General features: G+C 30.8%; 1 protein-coding gene across 3 annotated transcripts; it reads left to right on the forward strand.

The window, feature by feature from the left end:
* Nucleotides 1-5,391: 5,391 nt before the first annotated feature.
* LOC114177822 (calcium permeable stress-gated cation channel 1-like) lies at nucleotides 5,392-11,420 on the forward strand. 3 transcript variants are annotated; one of them, XM_028063379.1, is made up of 12 exons: nucleotides 5,392-5,509; nucleotides 6,220-6,569; nucleotides 6,647-6,805; nucleotides 7,501-7,636; nucleotides 8,115-8,216; nucleotides 8,472-8,588; nucleotides 8,681-8,761; nucleotides 8,866-9,206; nucleotides 9,300-9,545; nucleotides 10,064-10,388; nucleotides 10,464-10,697; nucleotides 10,799-11,420. In XM_028063379.1, the coding sequence occupies exons 2-12, from the start codon at nucleotides 6,256-6,258 to the stop codon at nucleotides 11,072-11,074; spliced, it is 2,331 nt and encodes a 776-aa protein (XP_027919180.1). In that variant the 5' UTR covers nucleotides 5,392-5,509; nucleotides 6,220-6,255; the 3' UTR covers nucleotides 11,075-11,420. The 3 variants fall into 3 exon arrangements, with proteins under 3 accessions (XP_027919180.1, XP_027919179.1, XP_027919182.1); XM_028063378.1 differs by lacking the exon at nucleotides 5,392-5,509 and adding an exon at nucleotides 5,516-5,794; XM_028063381.1 differs by lacking the exon at nucleotides 5,392-5,509 and adding an exon at nucleotides 5,843-6,032.
* Nucleotides 11,421-12,793: the final 1,373 nt, after the last annotated feature.

The raw sequence follows: 12,793 nt of genomic DNA on the forward strand, positions 1-12,793 counted from the left end.
AAAGTATCATAGTGATTCCTTTTCGGAAAAAAGTTTCTTTATCACTCATAGTTTAAGATAGAAGGAGTGGAAAGTGGTGGAGGAAGAAAAATAACAAAAAAATAATATAAAAAAATAATATAGATTTTGAGAATTAATGTTAGACCAAATCAAAATACAAATATTACAATACCCTACATTAAATTATCATCTATCATCTATTGACATATAAATGTTTTTCATCCTAGAATAATATATTTTTTCATGAAATAACTTTAATAAATACCTCTTTTTAGAAACTTTAAAAATATCGTGAGAGTATGTTTTGTAACATAAAAGATCGATTTCTTATTTTACATGTCTCTCAATAAAAGAAGAGATCAAATTTGTATGTTTCTTTCAAAGTCTATGAGATGAATTTATTTTAACTACAGTTGAAAACAATTATATTTATCACTCAAGCATTCCATAAATTATAACGTTCACTGATACAAAAAAGTTTCTAAAATAACTATTTCTAATAACATATAATTAATAGTTTATAAAAGTTAGAAACCTTACAGTTATCATCACTTAGACGTTCTGTAAAACACAGAAATAATTAATTGAAATTAAAATCACCAACCCTAGCAATCCTATTACCATTTATCATTTAAAATGTAATCATTCATAACACTTAATAAAAAAAAAAAAATCAAAACTTGTTCTTGTATTAAATGGGCTAATGAGATATTTTGGAAAAGGGTTATTCTTCCTGCATCTCTATGTTTTTTCTTCCTGCACCCCCAAAAAAAAGCTGTACCCCAAATATTATTCATTAAAAATATAATAAAAATTCCAACATATTTTTGTTTTTAATATTTTTCATATTGGATATTTCGAAAGCTAACATCAAATTCGAAAAATATCTTTCCGAACATTCAATTTAAAATATAAGAAATAATTTTCTGAAAAAAGCAGTTCAGAAAGTGTTTTCGGATTCGAAATTACTTTCCTAAACATTTATTCTAGAATTTTTTTAATATTACAAAATACTAAGTCTAACATATATATATATATATATATATATATATATATATATATATATATATATATATATTTCAGAATAAACGTTTGGAAGGTATTTCCAACTGGAACACGCCATTCCGAAAATGTTTTTTTTATTCCATAAATTTGATTCAAAAATATATTTTCGGATCTGGAACTATCTTATCTTCCGAAATGTTTAATTTTTTTTCTATAATGATGAAATTGATCTAAATTGAAAATTTTAATTGAAATATGTTAGATCAAATAATAATTGTTTTCATTTTAACTATAAAATATAAGTTTTAAAGAAGTTTAAGCGATCATTTGAGATTAATAAGACATAATTTGATGTTATTATACAGTTGAGTAAAACATTAAAAGTTAAAATAACTGTGTGTTTCATTATTATGATATGTTTTTCTATAGGTTAATGAACAAAAGTCAAAGGAATGGGATTTGTTTTAATAGAGTCAAAGATACTCAAACTTCTGTTTTCTTTTAACATCATAATTATTATCTACCTGTAGAGAGATAACTCTCACAATGTTACAAAGAATAGAATTCTCAAAAACAATAATTGTTTCATATATGAGGTTCTCTTCTGTATAAGAAATAATATAGAGCTTGCTAAAAGAATAATTTTTTTTAGGAATAATTTTTGTGTTTTCTTTCTGACATTCATATTTTAATATATATATATATATATATATATATATATATATATATATATATTATCAAATAAATGTTAATAATTCAAAAATATCAATATTTAAATTTTTCTAGTTGATATAGATTTATTATATTTAATCCAGAGTTATGATTAGTTAACATTTTTTATAATTAGTATTAATTTTTTTTAACAAATTACTGATAGTTGATGTTATTGATAAAAAGATTACGGCACACATAAGTGAAAAAGTAATCACAGCAAATTTCAAAAACATAATTTTTTTAACATTCGTAAAAAGAATAGTCTTTCTGAAACTGATAAAAAAAACTTTGGCTAATATAATGTGAAAAATAACACTGTTCTAACAAAACCTTTTTAATTTATCCACACCTCATTAATATAAAATTTTATCACTATCTTCTATTAAATAATCTAATTAAAATACATTTTGTAAAAAATTATAAACCTTTTTCTTTTTATAAGACAAAGTTCAACCAATTTCTTACGTTTTGTTTTTTTTAGTATGGGTAGACGTAGTCAAATTTAACAATACATTGCTTGCTTTTATTATCTAAAATGTTTGAAAAAAATTTGCTATCAAGTTCACATCCATAAGTAATTAGTAAATCAATGATAAAATATACAAATGCTAAACTGAGTGAATCGATTTATTTTGAATTGTTGGGTTAAAAATAAGTGTGTCTCCGACTCACTTTATAATTAATCAAAAATTTTACAATCAATTCAATCAATCAAATGTTTATAAGTTAAATGAATCAAAAATATTCTTGATCTGAAATATAAAACTTTTCAAATTCAATTCAAATTATTTGTTATTTAAATTCAAATTAAGAATTTTTAAAATTTCGGTGATCAATGGATTAACTCACTTAATTTGATTCAAATTCACATAATCGATTTGACTCAAAACATAATGAGCAAAATTACCTCACAAATTGTGACAGATTTTGACATGTCTAATTAAATATCTACCTTGTCTTTTCTCCATTGGCGAAAACCACCACTTTCAGGTACCTACAAATTGGTGAACTACTCACTCCTTGTCCCACCCACCTATCTTTGAATTCTTTTGAAGCATTAAATAGAGTCACCGTTGGGAAAATTATCCAGCTTTCATATCATCTCTGTCTGCAGTTAATTCCGGCAATATGACAGTTACAACTTAATGTACATCATCTATTCTCTTCCCTGCTGCTACTGCCAACCCTAGATACCACAACATGGTTTTTTGTTTTGTCATGTCCAAAAACCATGCACATTCTTAATGCATGTCTATTCTCATACCAGACTCAATCAAACAACTAAAACAGACGCTTAATGTTGTCACATTTCAATGTTGTTGATTGGAGAATTGTTGTGCCCACAAAAGATGAAGGGTTTTGTTTTGGTTGCAAACTAGACACCACTGCAATTATATGTATCTTCATTAATCACTGTCATTCATCAAATTGGAAACAAGTCTAATCCCATGTAGGGTATACCTTCACTTGTTTTTTTTTCTTTTTTATATGAAAAGAACTTCTCACTATTTTCAGAAACTAAAATTTCCGTTTTATTTTCTCTTTCTCTTCCTTTCCTTTTAACTAAGGAAATTTTTAGTCCGCTCATAAACTCATCGTGTGAAATTAAAAACAAATTTTTTATGGAAATGTACCTAGAGGTATCAAAATGTGTTTGAATTCGCGAGCCAAACTGGTTTACTACAGATTCGAATCGGGTTGAGTTAAACTTTTTTTACAAATTTCAATACGGACTGATTTTTTACCTGACTTACCTAGAACCGGCTCACTCGGGTTGAATCCGTGGTAAGGCGGGTTGGTTCACCAACCCGCAAATAAATGGTCACACAAGTATTTTTGGTTAAGTTGAATATTTGGATCATGTTAGGTTGTTTTTTTTAATCAACACATATATAATTTGTATTTTTGTGATTTTGATTTGTATTTGGATTATATTAAAGTTTATTTAGATTTTAATTAGAATGATAATCTAGTTTTGACTAAATAAAAAATAAAAAAAATTGTATTTTTTTAGTAAAATGAGTATGTTAGCTAATCCGTTTAATCCACCAATCGCAATAGATCGGATTGAGTTGAAATTTGTTTGGCTCGTTAATAAATGAGTCGGTTTGATTGACTCATTAAATGATCAATTCGTGATGGATTGAGCTGACTGAGTTACCCATTTTGATGTACCTGTCAAAGATATTTTAAATTTCTGATATAATTATAATGTTTCCACTTTGCATATTATCATGTCTTCAAAATAATTAACCTCTGTTTAACGTTTTGTATGCTCCTCCGACCCCACTCCCACTATCAGTAACATATGGAACCATTGTGTAAATTCCAGAACCACACAAACCTTATCTATCAATGCCTCGCTGTGATTTGGTCAATATAATTATATCAATCTTTCCGATAATTCCAAAGATTATAATTTATAAGTTCTTAATAATTCATACTTCTTGTCAGAATCTGGCAATATTCATATACAATAGTTTTAAAATTTTCTACTAATCTTACTATTTTTAATGATGACGCGTTTGTGTTAATGATCACGATAGTACCAATACTAAAAACACGCATATAACATAGTTGCACTGAAGAGTTTTTTTCTGCAGAAAGGGTATTATAAAATGCTAAATTAGTTTTATATGGCTGAGTTTTTCTTAAAACATAAAAGCACGTTTAGATTGGCTATATTAAGTAACCATAATTTTAACTATATTGAAATAAAGTAAATGGGTGTCTTGTGCTGTACGTGTAAATGATTTATTATTATTATTATTATTATTACTTAGTAAGAACAAGTTGGCTTTTCATGACCAACATAAAACCGTCCAAAGAAATATTCAAGGTCAAGGTACACGATAGGTTTTATTTACATTCTTAATTAGCTGTCACATATTTTTTCTTTTTTGTAAACAAATTCTACCACTAAAATGAGATTGAAATGTGATTTCATGGGTTTATAAAGTTTTAATAATATCAGCATTGAAAAAACTAACACGGCATCATTTCATGTTAGATAACGAATAAATTTTCATAATTGCATTAAATAACTCTTTTAACTTTGAAAATGACGTAATTAGGTGTTATCTCAACTAATACACTCTGAAAATTCAGTGTATCTTTGGAACGAGTTTTTTCATACTAATTTAAGAAAAATAAAGTTGACGTTTTTGTGAGTTAAAATTAACTAATATATAAATTAAAAATAAAAATATACAATTTCAACTTTATTATTTTTTCCATTAATTTATATGAAAACTCCTCTAGATTTGGTCTGATAATAATTTATATTGAAGAAAAATGTGTGAGCCGGACACAAAACGTGGGGTATTCCACGTGGCCCATTCCCGCGAATATAACGCAGTGTCCACACGGAATATGTTACGGCGTCGTTTTATCCGTTTGTCGCCTCGCTCCATCTCATCATGTTTCTGACACCAACCTCATCTCTCTCACTTTTATTTCCGGCACGCTCTATGTGAGTGCGTGAATCCCACTCTTTCACTTCTAACCAAAAAATGAAAAAGTAGCCGTTGCAGGAGCCCACGTGGCACTTTGCCGACACGGTGTTTGTTGGATTTAGAGTCCACATGCTTTGCTTATTCTATCTTTCTAATTACCAATCATTTTCACAAAATCGCATATATTGTTAATTATTAACATTTAATATTATTTCTCATAAAATCTCACATAAATAACTACTAGTAGTAAATAAAATAAATATTATGACAGTGGTGCACGGGGTGTGTGTGAGAAATCGAATTCAGTGTTGTGTTGTTCGCCTGTAACGTAACAAGTAAGCTCCGACACTGTCTTTAACCCTTTCTTCTCTCTCTCTCTCTCTCTCTCTCTCTCTCTCTCTCTCTCTCTCTCTCTCTCTCTCCATGGAAGCCAATCTGAATGTCAGTGATCTCCCAAGATAGTTGGTGTGTTGGGTAGGAAAGGGCTTAAAAGTGACGTGTCTTCTAAGGAGGTTTCACTGCACGGTGGTGGCGGAATCTTCTTGCTTCGTTCCCTTACCAAGATATCCGAATACCCTTTGATTCAACTTTGGATCGTCTTCTCTGATTTCCCTTCATTGGTGGGTTTAAACACACTTGGGGTTTTCCCTCACCCAACTCTCTTTGTGCAATAACCGCAAACAGCGAACTTTTTCTTATTTTCTATTTCTTGAAAAGAAAATATAACAAGCTCTTTATATTTGCTTCTCCGTTTTAGCCCAAGAGGACTTATTAAATCTCTGTTGTTGTAGTAAAGGAAACCACTTGATAAATTACTTTGCTTCAGGGTTTCTATAATTAAGCGTAGATCATAAAATGGTAAGAGGGTTCAATTAGTTATAAGTAATTTGTGTGAATTTTATGGTGAGAAAAAAAAGTCTATTCTTTCTAACTTTGCTTGAGTCGGGACCATATGAAAATTAATTTCAACAAGATCTTTACTGAATTATCTGTGTATTCTTTATCTACCCTTGTTTGTTACTCATTTCTTTTGATTGTTTTACAGGTGTATACTGTGTGTTCTTTCTAGAGGGGAAAGAAAATGGCTACACTCCAAGATATTGGGCTTGCGGCTGGGTTGAACATTCTGAGTGCGTTTATTTTCTTTGTGGCATTTGCTATTCTGAGGCTTCAACCTTTTAATGATCGTGTGTACTTCCCAAAATGGTACCTGAAGGGTCTAAGATCAGATCCTGTGCACGGAGGAGCGTTTGTGCGCAAGTTTGTGAATTTAGACTGGAGAGCATATATTAAGTTTTTGAATTGGATGCCAGCTGCACTTAGAATGCCGGAGCCTGAACTTATTGACCATGCTGGATTGGACTCTGCTGTTTACTTGAGGATTTACTTGATAGGGTATGTATGAACAATGAGTGAATACCACATCAGTTGAGGAGAACGTGATTCTGATGTTTTATGTTTCTGTTATGCAGACTTAAAATCTTTGTTCCAATAGCATTCCTGGCATGGGCAGTTCTTGTTCCTGTCAATTCCACAAGTACCGGGCTGGAAGGCGCCGCCAAACTGGACAACATAACTTCCAGCGATATTGATAAACTCTCGATTTCAAATGTCCACAGTGAATCTCAAAGGTTTCATCGCCATTATCCTGTGCTATTACAGTTTTTCACTTTTGCTGCTGTATCTTCATGCTATTTAGTAAATTAGTTTCTAATCCAAAGCACTACCTGCATTTAAAGATGCATTGGTGACCAAATATATATGTTTTATCAATCTTGAGGCTTTAGGTCTAATGTTTACCTTTTGCTGCTGTATCTTAGGTTATTTAGTATTAGTTTCTAATCCAAAGTACTAGCTGCATATAAAGATGTATTGTTGAGCATAATATATATGGCTTGACTTTGTTGAGGCTTTATATCTAGCGTTCAACTTGGTGCAACCCTAGTATACTATGGAAATCTTAACTGCTCTACGTCTTTGCTCTAGATTCCTTGATTTATCTTAATTATTTTTGTTCTTATCAGAATCTTTATCGTTATTTCTTCTCTTGTCTTAATACTGTGATTGTATCATATTTTCTCTGCCTTCTCATGAGAATCCTTATCATTACATCTAAGATAAGATCTCTTGCTTGTTCATTCCAATTATGAGCATTTCATTTTTTTGTTATGCATAATCTCGCTTGTTAAAAGTTTTGAAGTTACTGTTAAGGTGGTCCATGTCACACTCTATGGTTGTATACTTATTATACAATTTTGGTTTTCTTAGATTGCCATTGCTATTATTATGGCTGTGTGCTCTACTAAAGTTTTGTGCTCTACCTCAGGTTTTGGGCACACATTGTAGTTGCTTATGCATTTACCTTTTGGACATGCTATATTTTATCCAAGGAGTATGAAAAAGTTGCTGCAATGAGATTGCAGTTTCTTGCGTCAGAAAAACGCCGTCCTGATCAATACACGGTAAATTTGATTTTTCTCCATTTTAACAAGGAACTTTTCTTTATTGTTGCATATTTTGGTTCTGTTTTTGTCTACCACACTCACTTTTTTTTAGTTTGGGCAGCTGAGATTGAGATGAAGTAATGAAACTTTGATGTTTTATTTCTTGTGTTAGAGGCTACTTAGTCATTTTTTCTAGGCCTTACTTTACGACTCTGTAGATTACCAGTGAGGAGTTGCTGGTCATAGGCAAGCATATTAACATTCTAGCTATCTATGGAAGGTGTATAAAAAGGGTATAAAAGCATATCGATAATGTAGTGATGACTGTTGTGCTGCTTTTAGAGGAGCTGTCCAATCCCATCATCATTTTTATCTTTTAACAAGTATTGGGAAATTGTAGTCATTGACTGAACTGTTACACCAGTTACATGTTGGTATTTAGATGTGAGATATTTGATCAATCATATTTTGCTTATAGAATTTTTGTCTTCTTCAGGTACTCGTTAAAAACATTCCACCAGATCCTGATGAATCTGTAAGTGAGCTTGTGGAGCATTTTTTTCTGGTCAATCATCCGGACAACTATCTTACTCACCAGGTTGGTTTCACCTTTGTACACTGTACTGCTAGAATGTTTTGTTCTTAAGAATTTAAGATGCACTGGGCGATGATTTCTAATTTGAAAGTCTCATCTCTTAGTGTAATATTAAATTTGTTAATCATCTCATTGTTTCTTAAATGATGTATATGAAACATTTAGATCTATATTAGGAAAATGTAATTTTCACCTTGCATTTGGGACTGAGAGGGGAAAATAGTTTGTTTAAGCTTATTTATTGTGACATCATCGCAGGTTGTTTATAATGCAAACAAACTATCAAAGTTGGTTAAAAAGAAGAAAAAGTTGCAGAATTGGCTTGTATACTATCAAAACAAACTTGAAAGAACCTCAGAAAGACCTCAAGTAAAGGTATTTAATTTTAATCTTACATGCATTCAGAAGTTTGTCATAACTATCTTCAGATTTACTACAATCTTTCTCTCTTCTACGTTTTTTGCTAGACTGGTTTCCTTGGTCTTTGCGGAGTGCAAGTAGATGCTATTGATCATCACAACACTGAAATTGACAGATTGTCAAAGGAAGTAAGTAGCATTTGTTTTCTTTTTGCAGTTTTTACAACGCTGCATGACAATATTTAGTAATTCTCATGATGAATGCATTGATTCAAGTTTATTGCCTTCCACAGATAGCTTTAGAGAGAGATAAGGTCAGCAATGATCCCAATTCTGTCATACCTGCTGCATTTGTTTCATTTAAAACTCGATGGGGTGCTGCAGTTTGTGCACAAACCCAACAAACAAGAAATCCAACACTGTGGTTGACTGAGTGGGCTCCGGAGCCACGTGACGTCTATTGGTCTAACTTGTCGATTCCTTATGTTTCCCTCACTGTTAGAAGGTTGATCGTAGGTGTTGCATTCTTTTTCCTCACCTTCTTTTTTATGATTCCAATTGCAATTGTACAAAGTCTTGCAAGTATTGACGGAATCCGGAAAAGAGCGCCATGGTTGAAGCCTATTATTGATATGTAAGTCTCATCTCACAGTTGTACCTCTGAAGATATAATTCCATCCTCATGCATTCCTGGAGGTTACTGATTTGAATTTACTTTATTGTGCAGTGGTTTCATTAAGTCATTCATTCAAGGTTTTCTACCTGGTATTGCATTAAAGCTTTTTCTCATCTTTTTGCCAACAATATTGATGATCATGTCAAAGTTTGAAGGCTTTGGATCTATTTCATCTCTGGAGAGAAGATCAGCTTCTAGATACTATATTTTCAATCTTGTTAATATATTTCTTGGGAACATACTTACCGGAACAGCATTTGAACAGCTGGACTCTTTCATTCACCAACCAGCCAATGAGTAAGTCATTCAAGATACAAGTCTCGTTTTTCCTTTTTGAAAATTATTTACTCCCTCTGGTTCTTAATACAAGACTTTTAACATAATCACATACCAATAAAAGTAATCAATTTAGGGTGATCTTTTGTACAAAAGTGTTACCAATGTGCCAAATTAATCTTCATTATTCGTTCATTCAGAACACAATTCCTCATAATGTTTATAATAGGAGTAGCGAAGGAAAATAAATCTAAAGCTGTATAGAAATTATAAAATACCTTATAAAAAGGACCAACAATTTATTTTAAAATGGCCCTTATAAGTACAGGAGGGAGTGTGTTTCCTTTGTTTGATTTCTTACATATTTTTTAGTGAACCAAATTCTTCTGGCTGTGTAAATTTGTAGTACCTGTGGTGCTCAACTATTACATCATGTTATTGTTAAGAGCACCAACATCATGGTTGCATTCATTGCTCCAAGATGTTATCTCAATTTACACCATGTCGATATGATAAAAATCCTTCTATATTCATGTCAGATATCCTGTGACAATCGGCACTGCAATTCCTCTGAAAGCAAGTTTCTTCATCACTTATATAATGGTTGATGGATGGGCTGGTATAGCTGCGGAGGTTTTGATGTTGAAACCGCTAATCATATATCACTTGAAGAATTTTTTCTTGGTGAAGACCGAAAAGGATAGGGAGGAAGCTATGGATCCTGGGAGTATTGGTTTCAACACTGGAGAACCTCGAATACAATTGTACTTTTTGCTGGGTCTAGTCTATGCTGCAGTCACACCTACTGTTCTTCCTTTCATTATAATTTTCTTCGGGCTGGCCTATGTTGTCTTCCGTCATCAGGTAGTTTAGTCACCAAGAATTATATTGTACATGTGTTGATTGTGTAATTTGAGCCTCTTATGTTTCTTGCCACAGATAATCAATGTTTATAATCAAGAGTACGAGAGTGGTGCAGCATTCTGGCCTGATGTTCACTTTCGTGTCATTATTGCGCTGATAGTGTCACAGGTAGTTCTGATGGGACTCCTCACCACCAAAAAGGCTGCTTCATCAACTCCATTTCTGATTGTACTCCCAATACTTACCATATGGTTCCATAGATACTGCAAAGGCCGGTTTGAACCTGCATTTGTGAGATATCCCTTGCAGGTACTTCAATTAACCATTCTGATCACTCATAAACCTTCATCACACGTTTTCTCTGTCATGAAATTCTTAAGTTGGTTTCTGGTTTGTAAATACGTGAACAGGAAGCAATGATGAAAGACACATTGGAACGAGCCACAGAACCTAACCTGAACTTGAAAGCTTACCTTCAAAATGCCTATGTTCATCCAGTTTTCAAGGCCAGCCTCGGTGAGGATGATGACGAAGACGAAGAGGCTGTGAGTCTCAAGTGGGAAAATGAGAGTATTACTGTGCCCACAAAACGGCAATCAAGAAAGAACACACCTTTGCCTAGCAGAATTAGTGGTGCATCATCTCCTTCTCTTCCTGATGCCATTCGAAATCAGCCAGAGCCATAAATCATGGACCAAGGAATGATGATATCATCGTTGTTGAACCAACCACAACTTTTGCTAAGGTTGGATGTGTGTGTTCACATGTAACATATCGATTGACACGTGATTCCAGCATAAACTGAGAAAGCTGAGTGGTAACAAGCTGGTGTTGGACTTTATGATCGGCAAGAACAAAGTTTAAAGTAGAGATTCTTTGATGGTATTTCGGATTTTGTTAATAGAGAATTTGTTCCACTGATGTAGCAATAGTTAGTTACACTTTCAAATCTGTGTCACCGCAGATTGCTGTAAATTATCCAAAAACTCATCATGGTTTAAGATTCTGTGAATAATTTTCTCTCTTTCTTTACCTTTGACTCTTTCTTGTACTTCTGCACATCTTTAACACTCGATCACTTGGTTCCTTTGTGCTCAGTTTCTTCTTCAATTCAATCTTTCTATTATTCATAAAATGGGTTCAATTTGATACCTTCTTCAAAGTATTGTCTCTTTTCGCTCCATCCTAGAGGTTTTAAATTGTCATCTTTTAAAATATATTTTATTAAATTTTACAAACAAATATAAAACTAAGAAGTTAAAGAGATAGCGACTAAAAAATTATCGTACCAGTGATAATTAATAAGATGTTATTGATAGTATATTATGCTATTATTTGTATTATGTTATTATTATAATGTTATTAAATTAGAAAATTATCTATATAATAATGTTCAAACTTAATTGGGTATATCGCCATTATACAATTACCTCTTTAGATTTCAGTTGTCAAAATTGAGTTCTTCAAGCAAATAATTTTAGTATTTTAAATTATAAAAGGGAAAATCCTTTTATATATTACATTTTTTTAGATTTTAGAAAATAACAATATTTTTTTGAAAGATGATAGATGTTTTATTTTTTGAAAATAACATCAATTTTAAGTGTTTGTGGTATTATATAATTTTCTAATTTAAGTGACTGTGAAGGTGTAAAGGTTATATATATATATATATATATATATATATATATATATATATATATATATATATATATATATATATATATATATATATATATATTAAAGGTGTAAAAGTAAAAAATTTATTACTTTTTTTAAGTTTGTTAAAATGAGATTATCATAATTTTAAACTATTATATTGGTAAGAAAAACGCTAATAGTTATGTTGAATTATTGCAGCGATTTAAAACTGATGATATATATATATATATATATATATATATATATATATATATATATATATATATATATATATATATATATATATATATATATATATATATATATGTGTGTGTGTGTGTGTGTATTTGTATGGTTTATAAACCATCTTATATATTTTTTAACTGATTATGTAGTGTTTTATAAATTTTAAATTTTAACTACTTAAAATAATGGCTGTTAAATGCCGTTATTAAAAAATCTTAAAAACCAATATTTGCGATCAGAATATTAGAGATCTTTCGATAAATAAAATATGAAATTGAACTTTTATTTTTAATAATGGAGAACCAGATCCAATAAATTAAAGAAAAAAAAAAGCAAAGTAATTCAATCAAATAAAAAATAATAACATATTTGCATCTATGTGGAGACCTTTGTTTAAATTTTGAAAAGATAAATCATCATGGTAGTAAAAATTTTAGAGGAAAAAAAAGGAAGATAATTCTTGATCTTTGATAAAATATAATTTTTTTGTTACAACTTATTGAAAAGATGTATGAGCT

Source organism: Vigna unguiculata, chromosome 3, assembly GCF_004118075.2.
Source record: "Vigna unguiculata cultivar IT97K-499-35 chromosome 3, ASM411807v1, whole genome shotgun sequence".
Classification (NCBI taxonomy): Eukaryota; Viridiplantae; Streptophyta; class Magnoliopsida; order Fabales; family Fabaceae; genus Vigna; species Vigna unguiculata.

Coding starts and splice junctions, on each gene's coding strand:
- LOC114177822 (XM_028063379.1), top strand. CDS start 6,256: ATGGCTACACTCCAAGATATTGGGCTTGCGGCTGGGTTGAACATTCTG. Junction 6,806..7,500: donor GTCCACAGTGAATCTCAAAG/GTTTCATCGCCA, acceptor GCTCTACCTCAG/GTTTTGGGCACACATTGTAG. Junction 9,546..10,063: donor ATTCACCAACCAGCCAATGA/GTAAGTCATTCA, acceptor TATTCATGTCAG/ATATCCTGTGACAATCGGCA.